This window comes from Stenella coeruleoalba (assembly GCF_951394435.1).
Source record: "Stenella coeruleoalba genome assembly, chromosome: 3".
Classification (NCBI taxonomy): Eukaryota; Metazoa; Chordata; class Mammalia; order Artiodactyla; family Delphinidae; genus Stenella; species Stenella coeruleoalba.
Window position 1 is genome coordinate 34,136,267 of NC_137148.1, and position 12,113 is coordinate 34,148,379.

General features: G+C 37.3%; 1 protein-coding gene across 1 annotated transcript in view; it reads right to left on the reverse strand.

Annotated features, from left to right (window-relative positions):
• Positions 1-1,772: 1,772 nt before the first annotated feature.
• Positions 1,773-12,113, reverse strand: part of PLCXD3 (phosphatidylinositol specific phospholipase C X domain containing 3) — a gene marked incomplete at its 5' end in the record, with an annotated part of 184,462 nt that continues 174,121 nt past the window's right edge. The window contains one exon of the mRNA XM_079917527.1: positions 1,773-2,458. Coding sequence (XP_079773653.1) covers positions 2,305-2,458 — 154 coding nt within the window. The 3' untranslated portion in view covers positions 1,773-2,304. The remainder of the gene's footprint in view (positions 2,459-12,113) is intronic.

Here is a 12,113-nt window from a genome sequence, read left to right on the forward strand (position 1 = left end):
TTTTCTCATACATTTATAAGTTAAATCCTTGTGTCATTGCAAGTGTGCTTCGCTAAAGATCCTCCTGAGGGATGAATAATGAATAGTCAGAGAAAACCTCCCCAAAAAACAACTTCACAGGACATAAATTTCAATAAGCTATAGTCCTTTAGAAAGGATTCATATTCAATTGCATATAAAGAGCAGGTGAGAGAGATAGAAAGACAATAAAACTGCAAGGGGGAGGGAAAGCAGAAAGAAAATTATATTTGTAGATAATTAATATCGATTTTTACAAAAATATTTGAACATGATCAGCTACTCTACTTTCAAAAATCTCATCAACTCTTTTTCATACATTGTTAAGGGTTTTGGTCCTAAAATTAAATTACTTACTATTACCTAAGTTTTCACTTGAAAAGGAGAATTTCACTGTGTCTGTCCATGACTGTGTGTGTTTGTGTGTATTTGTGTCTGTCTGCCTGCACAAGAGTGGGTATATATTGATATATTTTGTCTGTTGAGACATATACACACAATTGGAATGGAGATCATATCTGTTGTGTGTATATGCATGCTACTTGGTCAACCACACACACCTGCACCCTTTTCATAAATGTTCTCTTCAGTATAAACAATTTCTCTTCCTTCCCCACAGCTGCTAATAAGCACTATTTTCTCATAGTGAGTATTTATAATCTTTTAATCAACTCTTGATTATTTATAATTTTGATGTATGTAACCTTGGAATTAAATCCCTTACCTAGGACTCAGAGATTAAACCACATGTCATACATCTAAATTAACTGAAAGCTGAGAGCATGCTTTTATTTCTCTATGGCCCCATTTTACATGGACTGTGTTTTCCCAGGAAACTATTGAGGTGAGATTATTTCTAAACATGAAGATAAAATAATTCAGAATTGTACAAATTCAGCAAATTTTATAGATTTTTATAAATGCCTCACAATATTCCTGTGAGGCATATTGGTAAGGGCTATCATGCTCTTTTAAGATTGTTTAGAGCTGTCAAGCATCACAAAGACACCAAGGCAGAAGCAGTGCTCAAAGTTGCATTACCATTTTTCTTCCTCATACACCTGGACTATCAAATGGTGGATGGCAGAAACTTTCTGTGAAACTTTGGCCTCTGCCTCAAACTTGACCCTGGGGTGGGACACAGAAGTGATTTTCAATAAGTCTGCCCAAATCACATGTATTTAAGAATCTCCTAAAAATGTTTCACCGATCCTTGAGAGTTCACGGTCATAGTTTCAAAAACATTGCTCTAATTCACTCTGCCACCCTTCCATTTTCCTCAACTTCAAGTAAAAAAACTCACATTGAACCTTCTCAGAATATATTCCTCAAAATCTGGGATTTAGAATGACATATTTGGAAATCTCAATTTGTTAGGAAAGCTTGCTCAATCTTTCATTTCTTTCTTTTCTTCTTTTTATTTCTTCAGTCAAGATAATTATTAGAAGAACTTTTGTAAGAGTTCTTTTCAGAGTTTTCTGATTTTAACAACTCTTGTCATAATTTTTCATTTACTGAGCATTTGTAGGACAATATTAGTTAAGAGATTTCTGAATTAAAATGATATCCATCTCTTCCCCCACCCCCATTTTTCACTATGGAGTTGGCACTAATAGTTCTTCCACAAAAGTTTTTACTCTATATTTATAGCTGCCTTAAATAGAAATACTGTGAAACACTATTGTTTTTATATAACACAAAAATTACTGATTATGGCCACCAACATTACTTATGCAGGGAAACAGATTTGATGCATATTGTTTACGACCCAAAGTTAGTGAGATTGCAGACTACAGAATATTATACCAGGTCCCACAAAACAAGTACATTTCAGCACAACAATGTATTGGTAATACACGTTATGTTGGGCATTTAATTATTTTTAAGTCCCATACAACAGCTGATTAAAAAGAGCGAGCTAGAGAGGGAGCAGAAAGGTTCATTTAGAGGATACACAGTGTAGGAGCCCTAGGTTGAAATCAGAAACACAATCAAGTAAACACTCATAAGTTACAAAAACTAATTCTGAGAAACGAAATGTACTAGTCTTTTTTTATTCCTAACACTAGAAGTAGGTTTTGCTCATCAAATGGGAAATGAAATATTTATAGTAATGTAGAGTATGATAATAATCACTGAAGAAATGGTTTCCCCCTTTTCCCACCCACTTTCAGCCCTTATTCCCTCAGAGACTCAGTGGAATAGGAAGATCAGAGTGTTTATAGATAATATGCCTAATACAGTGAGTTTTCTCTATCTTATTCACTGGCACTCCAAATGGTACTATCAAGTGTTGGCTTCCCCTTCATCAAAGACATAGTTGAGCTTTATGACAGTGCTGATGAAATCACCAAGTTCTACGAAATCGGCAGTGACAATATTGATGCCACTCTCTCCTGGCTTCTGCGTGCGGACCCACTGCATCATGGCAGGAAGAGCTCTGAGAAAAGAAGAAAAAAGAGAAGTCACAGAAGGAAAGATATTATTTTTTGAGCTCATGATTCCCAGGACTTCCTTTAGTTTTTTAACTTATTAAAATAAATGCCCCTATTACAGACACAGAATGGAGAAAAAAGCTAAATGGACAATGGCAAATTCTTAACCTCTGAAGTGACTCTGCAGGAGAAATACAGCCATCGCTGGAATCCACGAGGGATTGGTTCCAGGAATCCCCACAGATACCAAAGTCTGTGGATGTTCAAGTGTCTTATATAAAATGAAGTAGTAAAGTCATCCTTTCTCATCTGCGGTTTCTGCATCCGTGAATTCAACCAACCCGGGATCAATTTTATGCATACGGAACCCTAGGATATGGAAGGATGGCTTGGCTATATTCACTACTTTGGTCCACATTGGACTCCATCTTTGGAGATCTCAGATGCCATGAGAATTTATAGAGAAGCTTCTCCACTAAGGAAACAACATTCTTGCACTCATATTCTAGTTTGGTATAGTGTGATTGCAAACCCTGCAAAGCTATGGGGTAGTGAGGTCAGAGATGCATACATGCACTTAGCAAACATTTATTATGAACCCACTATTTTCAGCAAATATGCTGGATATTGTAAATAGATTTAAGGGCAAAACTCCCTGCATTTGACAAGTGCATGGTTTGGTGGTGGGCAGGTGGACAAGGAAGAAAATTTTAATACTGTATAGCACAATCAATGCTCATCCTTTAACCATATTTACTGATCACCTCTTCTGTTCCAGACACCCTTGAAGGCACTTGGAATACTTGAGTGAACAAAGCAGATACAAATATCCACCTGTGTGGAGCTTACAGTCTAATAAGGAAAGACAAACGATGACTAATAATCATAAATTAATTATATCATTTGATAGGAAGGAATAAGTGCTATTAAAACGCAGCAAAAAAGGAGGATTTGGAGTGCATAGACAGAGAGGTGTGGAGCAGATTGCAACTTAAAATAGGTGCTTACGCAGGTCCATTGACAAGAGGACATTTGTGCGAGGGTTTGAAGAAGACAAGGGAGTTGTCATATAGAAAGCTAGGGAAAGCGTTTCAGTTCCTGCCATGGCCCTGAAATGGTAGCATGCCTAAATGTGGCAAAAGAAAGAAGAAAGTATTAAAAGATGAAGTTAGAGAAATAATAAGGAAAGGGAGGCAGATGCTGTAGAGCACTGTAGACTATTGTAAGGGTTTTGAGGTTTACTCTGAGCGAAATGGGGAGTCTTTGGAGGACCTTGAGCAGAAGAGTGTTATGATCTGACTTAATTATAAAAGATGATTCATTACCATGACAGCATAGTGGAGAGTCACCTAGCCTAGCTTGCAAAGTCAGGAAAAACTTTTCAGAAGAGTGCTCCCTGAATGTTGAGGGATTAGGAAGATTTAGCCGGGTAAAGGTGGGAACAGGGTGATGCAGTGCATTTTCAGACAGAAGAAATAGCATTCCTTCATTCATTGACAGGAATAGGGCGTGCTTAGGAGTAGGGCGTGCAGACAGATCCAGGAGATGTTAGGAAAGATGCAATATCCTATGACAGCATATTGAAGAGAAACCACTATGACCTAAGGGAGCAGGAAGGGAGGTTGACATGAAAAAGGGATAAATGAACTGAGGTCTGAGAGATGGTAGTGCAATAACAATGAAAGAGTGAGGAAATACATGTGGACATTAATTTCCTGGATGAGATGGAGGGAGAGAGAGAAGTGAGTGGGTAGAGAGACAATGATGAGATTAAGAATCTCAGAGAAGTTACAAAATTTAAGGAAGTCTTAAAAATGTTGGAGAAATAAGAAGGAACCGGATGATAGAGGGCTTTCAGAAATGTAGACCAACTGAAAGCCGTTAACCAGGGAAATAATATGCTTAGACTTTTGATTCAGAGAGAGTGGTCTGCCTTCATTGTGAACAAATGAATGGAAGAAAGTAAGACTGGGATCAGGGCTAACAATTAGGGAGCTATGGAAGGAAGCCAGACCAGAGATAATGGTAGCTTACATCTCAGTGGCCACAATAGATATATTTGAAAGGAACTGAGGAGATAAAATGACAACATTTGACTGGTGTGGGATTGGATGTAGATGGAGAGGGAGAAAGAAGCCATGATGATGCCTAGATTTCTAGCGGTATTCTGGCAGGTGAGCATCATTCGCTAATCTTGGAAAGACAGCACTGAAGGCTTTCCAGTGGATGTGCTAAGTTCAATCTGAGACATGTTGACTTTGAGGTGACTTTGGGACATATGAGTTGAGATCTTAATTCACAGTTAAGTACAGTTCTGATATTCAGGACATAGAGCTGGTCAAGAGTCATCACATAGAAAGAATAGTTAGAGCTATGAGAGTGGATAAAATGACCTGGGAAGACAGTATAAAGAAGGACGAGAAGAGAAAATTTGAAAATCAACAACATGGGCAGAAAAGTTGATTCAATTAAAAAAAGAGAGAAGTAGGCATAGAAGTAAGATGAAAATTAGGAGCAGGTAGTGTCATGAAAATAAAGGAGAAAAGAAATCCATGCTTCTTTTGGTTTGTGAGGTTGAAGCATAGAATGTAATATGTGTGTCTTTCTCCAGACCTCAGAAAGTGTATCTAGTCAAACTTGACCCATCCAGGCAAAACTGAATCAACTGCCTTGGACTACATTCATCCTGTGGGTAATACCTTAAAAATTCAGATCCACATTTTTCAGCATACAGATAGAGGAGGATACAAGTGCTTCTAAAAGAGCATAACATTGATTTAAAAGGTCCATTACCAAAAATAAATAAATAAATAAATAAAAGGTCCATTGCCTTCAGAAAATAGACTGGCAGGTGGAGAAATTTTGTCTTCACAACAACAGCTTCAGAAGAGAATTCTATCTTGAAATGAAAAATCTGGATCCCTAGAGCACAGACTCAAGTGTATTCAAGTTCGTTAGAAAGACAGATGCCGTGGCAATGTGTGTGCAGCCACTTGGGTTTGAATTCCATTACTTTCTCTTCTGCACTTGCTAGGGCAGATGGTTATATCTCTGTTGTGAATATAGTATCACCTTGGCATTTTAGAAAAAGCAGACACTCTTTGGAAAAAGTATCAGAACGAGTGCATTTCCTGGGAAGAATAGTTCTCTAGCAGATATACTCACTTTGAGACGTGAGAGGTGGGGTAGAGAAGCGTGATGCTGATGTATTAAGTTTAACCAAGTAGCTGGCTTACCAGATCCCTAGGGTACTAGGTTTTGGGAGGCTCCTGAGCAACAGAACCCCCATTTTAGAACCATGACCATCACAGAAAGAGATACTCAGATACCCACTACTGCTCTAAGACTGAAATTCCTGGGCCTGTATTTAGAACAACTAATCGTTATCCCCATGGAGCTATGTTAGGAGAATATGAGTGCCCTTCTCTGTTTCTCTATAAAATAGATTGCTTTGAGGATTGATGAAATATCATCTTGGAATAGCTTTTAGGCCTCAGGTGAAATAGGAGTTTTACATTTAAATGCTGTTTCTCTGAGTCATGGGAATATTTCTCTTTTTCTGTTCAGATATAGTTTTATAAAGTCAGTATGATACCAAAGACAAAACAAGCAATAACATCAAGCTGAATATGAAATACTCAGACAGACTTAAGTAGAATTATGTTAAAGAAAAAGACTCAGTATACTGGATTAAAACTAGCAAATGCTACTGAAGTTATGATGATTATTTAGAGTGGCATTTCTTAAACTTTTAAAATTATTCCCCCCTTATGGAGCCTTTTAAAATATTTTTTCCCTCCTCACCCTCCTTCTCAATAAAATTTTAATACCACAGATAGACTCTAAATATGCTTATAAGTTGTTTGTATATACCTGTGCTTTTTACATAAAAAGAGTAAATTTTTTATTTGCCCTCCTGAGAATCAATTTTTATATTAGGTAATTAGAGTAAATTGAAAAGCCTACTCTGGTGGTAATAAAATATTGTCTCAGTGTAATAATTTTCATGGTATAAGACAAACTGGTTAACAAAGACCTACTGTATAGCACAGGGAGCTCTACTCAATATTCTGTAATGACCTATATGGGAAAAGAATCTAAAATTGAGTGGATATATGTACACGTATAACTGAATCACTTTTCTGTACACCTGAAACTAGCACAACATTGTTAATCAACCATACTCCAATATAAATTTTTTTTAATTTTTAAAAAATTAAAAAGAAAAACTGGTTTAACTTTAATTTAAAAAAATCACTCATTCAACAAAGATATACTGTATCTGTGGAAGACAGCATTCTAGGTGTAGCTCCCTAGAGCCATTTTGGGGTTCAGACCTTCCTTACCTCTCTCCAAGAAACGTTGCCACAGCCCTGCCACCAAATTGTTTTTTCGTGCCTTTTCTACACTACAGTCACAACACTCTTTCTCTCAACCAAATGCATTATTCTTCTACATGAACACTGCAAAGTCTTCTGTCACCTACAAGATACATAGGCTCTTGATCAGTATATATGAGTCCCTCCATCCTCCCTCACGCATCCACCACACACACCTCTCTTCAGCTGCATTTGTTGCTACTTCCTACATGCTCATTTTTTCTCTAGTAATACTGAAATGCTTATGTTTTCTCCCAAACACACCCTGTGGTTTCATGCCTCTTTTTTATTTTTTTTTTTCAGGGCTTCTCTCTATATGAAATACCATTCTTTCTTTCAGTACCCTTCTCGGTCTAATTTCTGCTTGCCCTTCAAGACTTGGCCCAGGCAGCATCTCCATCCCTCAAGTCCAAATCTGGGTGAAGAACTCTTTTCTTGATGCTTTATCTCCATAAGCACAGTTCTGTAACTACACACTGCACATGGCGTTCAGATTTTCCACTTCCATGCCTATTTCTATCAGCACCTGCACACTTTTCAAAAAACAAAAATCATATCATAGTCATCAAAATATCCCCTGTACTTGCCACAATCCCTGGGACCCAAAAGGAAAATAGCACATTAATTGAACTCAAATGTTACCTAGAAATCCTGGTCTCAGCTGTCTCAAAGTTTAACAAGAAAAATGGATGTGAACCAACCATGACAATACAATATGGCACAACAGACATAGGCATAGGATCCTGTGGGAGCATGTAGGTAAAATAATTTATTTCACTTGGGAGAAATTATGGAGAAATTTAAGGAGCATGTCACAAAATAGGTGACATATGAGCTTGGTCAAGACTTTTTAGATAAAGAAGAAGAAAGCATTTCAAGAAAAGGGAACAGCACATCCAATAGAATATGGGCTATATGGTAGATCTCCAGAACTTATCTCTCATAACAGAAACTTTGTACACGTTAATCATCACCTCCCCATTTCTCCCTCTCTCCAGCACCTGTGAACACCATTCTATTCTCTGCTTCCACGAGTTTGACAGTTTTTGATTACACATATAACTGAGATCACATAGTATTTGTATTTCTCTGTCTGGCTTATTTCACTTAGCATAATGCCCTCCTAACAAAACTGTACTGTATGCTAAGATTTGCTAAGAGGGTAGATCCTATGTTAAGTGCTCTTACCACACACATGCATAAAAAAATAATAAAGGGGTCAGGAGGAAACTTTGGGAGGTGATGGATATATTTATAGCCTTGATGGTGATGGTTTCATGGGTATGTACCTATCTCCAAACTCATCGAGTTGTATACATTAAAAATGTACAGCATTTTATATGCCAGACCTCAAGGAAGTATTTTTTTTTAAAAAGCATATGGGCATGAAAGAGAGGACATGATTAGGAAAGACAAGGTGACCAGAGAGTAGGCGCCATGGAGGTGTGGGGACACTAGGGGGACTGACTGGAATAGGGGAGGAACAGGAATGTGTTGGGCCAGATGGTTAACGCCTCCTTTGACAACCTGTGAAGTCAGAGCTTCCCTTTATATGCACTTAGGTTTGCTGTTGATTTCGTCTAAAGAAGAGTTCTTTGATTTTCCTATGCAATGAAGAATCTAATATTAATTCCATACAAAGTCTATCATCTAATGGCACTGAAACTTGTATTCTCTTCACTTATAAATAAAGAGCTTAGGAAGTTCCCTTTGGAAGTTCTCAGATTGCTACGAGATCCTAAAAAGCCCTCATTTGCTCATTCATTCATTCATTTTTTCATATTAGTTCCACCTTTATAACCAAAAAGTTGCTAGCAGAAATTTGAAGAGCATTCACTAATATTATGAAGGAAAATATTTCTTAGTGAAATTATGTAGTCTGAAGAGATTACTAAATTCTCTTTGAATTTGTATATTAATATTTTAGTATCTATTTATGGAATAGTCTCCTTTGGTCTCCTATAATCACATAGAAAGATGTGACTAAATAGATACTGCAATGTTGTCTTTTAAATGCCCCTCTTTTTCTTAATCTCTCATTTTCATTAGATGATGGATTTACAGTGTGGATTTAGACTGTTTATTCGCAAGACCTCACTGACTACCAGGAGAATCATTTCAAGATAAAGAAAAATTTAAATAAAATCCTAGCACTAGTGTCAAATCTGGAGCCAGACTGTTTCTGCTCAAGTCTCAGCACTGGCATTAATTTTGAGCAAGTTAGTTAACACTCTAAGCCTCAGTTTTATCATCTATTACATTAGCATATTAATGAGGATTAAAGTGCTTAGATGAGTGCCTGGCTCTCTGTGAGTGGTAATGTATTGAATATCCACTGAGTGACAGCCCAGGCAATGCCCTGCCCCAGAGTCTCAAAGAAGGAAGGCAGCAGGGAATTCTGAGGGCAACACCCAGCCATAATACAGTTGTGATATAAAAATGAGCCTGCGGGATTTCTTTCCAACCTTCACAATTTCCTATCAATGATAGAAAGTGGGTGGGGGGGATGTCCTTGTGTATAAGGGCAAGACTGGCAATGAAGCTTTAGGGAAGTATCCTTGGAAGGGTTTTTTTGGGGGGGCACATAATTGGGGCAAACGTCCAAATATGCTTTTCATATCATAGATTCTAACTTAAGTTAGCAAAAGACCAGGTCCAGAACCAAAATTTGGTACATGAAACCTAAAAGCCCTTCTCCAGAATATGGAGCTCTCCTGAGGAAAGGCATCTTCAAACAGTTTGCAGGCTTCTTGGAGAAGAAACAGGCAAGTCTACAGGAATCAGAAAACCTTCCTCCAAGGAAGCGACAGGAGAGCAGCGATGTGGGAGCCAGGTCTTCTGATGTTCTAGCTTTGAGAAACAATTTTGAAAAGATTTAAAGGAAAAGATTTAGGAATTGGAAGTGCTGAGTTCAGTAACCCTCAGTGTGTTGACCCTGACTTATTAATTCATGTCAGTCTCCTACTTAGGATGCTTCAATCACCCCTCACTGCTTTTAGCATGAAGATAAAAATTCTTAACTGGTCTATAGGCTCTGAACAGCAGCTACTAGCTGCTCCTCCAGTTTCATCTCTGGTCCCTCTCTCCCTCACTGAATTCTAGCCACATCCACAGTCTTACTCATCTTGACCAACCTAATTTTCCTCAGGGAACATTGTAAGGGCTGTTGTTTGTTCACTTTTTTTTTTTTTCCCTTCACCAAGAATACCTCATCTTCCCTGCCCCTTCACTTGACCAACTCACTCACTTTTCTTTCAGGTGATAGTTTAAATGTCACTTCTTCAAAACACTAGTCAGAATTGTAATTATATTTACATGTTTGATCAACACCTGCCCCCTATCTAGACAGCAGTGGCTTTGAGGACAAAGACTGTCTGTTTTCTCATTGTTGGAGCCCAAAGGCTCAGCATAGCACTTGGCATAGACTGAGTACTCAATAAATTTGTATTGAATGAATAGATTTTATTTTTAGAAACAAAAGGTTGAGTTTTAGAACAAAAGTGCATGCAGTAACATAATTCATGGAAAGACTGCTCAGTTTTCCTCACCGTGGCTATTGCCAGATTTTAGTTTGTGAATTCACTGCTATTTTGCTAAACAAAAGTCTTTTAAAAATTAACTTGAAGGATTTTAACTTTTCTGTACTTGGCAGGTCTTACTGGCAAATTTCCAAATTGAACAGTCAATTTGCAAAATGCCTTTCCTGCATTATACGTAAAGTGTCCCGAGAGTCTGTGTTCATAACGACAATAGTAGTCATCATCTCTCTAAGAATAAAGTTTATTAGCATTAAACTTAATTAAACAGATTTCTTTATTTACTATCAATTTATTGTTAATTATAATTACCTATCATTTAATTAGAATTAAATTTATTAGGAACCCATGTCAAATTCATATTCAAGTGTGTGTGTATACCTAGTACTTTTACAAAAAATGCATTTTATACATGCTACTTCTCTAAATTCTCTAAACTGTTGTATTTTGTGGTTATGAAGGAACAATGTGGATAATAAAACACTTGAATCTTTCAGTGAATTTTATTTGAATATATTTAATTTTCAATGAAATGTTTCTTTTGTTGAACGAAATAGAATCTTTAAATTAAATTAATTTTTACAGAACTCTCTGATGCCCTTGGAAATAAAGATTACAATGAAATGTCAGAGCCTTGTTACTGCCTTTCTTAAACCCAGCCTCTCCTGAGAAATGGAGGCTTCATTGGTCTGCAAAATTTCAAATAACGATCACAGGTCTTTCTTCCCTTGGGCAACTGAGTCACTCAGGACCAACTAATTCAACTCAAGTCTGACATATTTAAAATGTGATTTCCTGTCAATCTAGCCATTTCTGAAGGCTTAGAAATTTCACTTGAAAATGTAAAGGAGAGAAAGATGAAACAAAAAGAAACTCCCAAAAGGTTGGCATTTCATGCACTGAATCATACAGTGATTGATAAAAGGCAGGGCCTTTGCATCTGTAGTTTTAAACCCCAGAAAGGGCTTCAGAATAACTTCAGGTAGACAGATGGATGTATCTCAGAGATTGTAACTTGCATGAAGACAAGGCTTAGCATTTTTTGCTAAACCTGTTTCTGTTTAGAAAGGAGCATATCTGATTTATGCCTGATAAAAATAACTCATTTTTGGAAAAAAAACCTTTTTCCCCTGATATTGCATTCAGAGAAAGAATGAAGTCATGTGAATGATCTGCAAAAAAAATGCCCTAAAATCAACTCTAGAGATTTTAGAGGACTTAGGCTTTCTTGAATAGGAGACTAAAGTCCTCCCAAGTCTTCCTATGACAAGCACTATGTACTTTCAGAACTAAATCCCCACAACTATTTAGGTGTAAAACAGAAAATAATGGAAGTTACAACTAAACATATAGCTGGTTTGAATTTATCCCTCTGTGGCCACGAAAGGAAGAAATCCCTCTCTCCTTAACCTTCCCAGATTCTCTGCTCAAATCAAGTTCAAACTCCATCTGCAGCTTGATAAAGACATCTGTTCAATGCATATTTATAAAGCACCTCTTATGTGCTACATATTATTCTGTGTGCTGAGGATGCCAGGGTGCTCAGAAAGAGACCCAACCCTTGCCCTCTTGGTGTATACCTTCTAGTTGGGGAGAGAGAGATTTATTAAAAACAAACAACAAGCACCATTTATTGAAGAGGCTGTCTTTTCTGCATTGTATATTCTTGCCTCCTTTATCAAAGATAAGGTGACCATAGGTGCATGGGTTTATTTCTGGGCTTTCTATCCTGTTCCATTGATCTA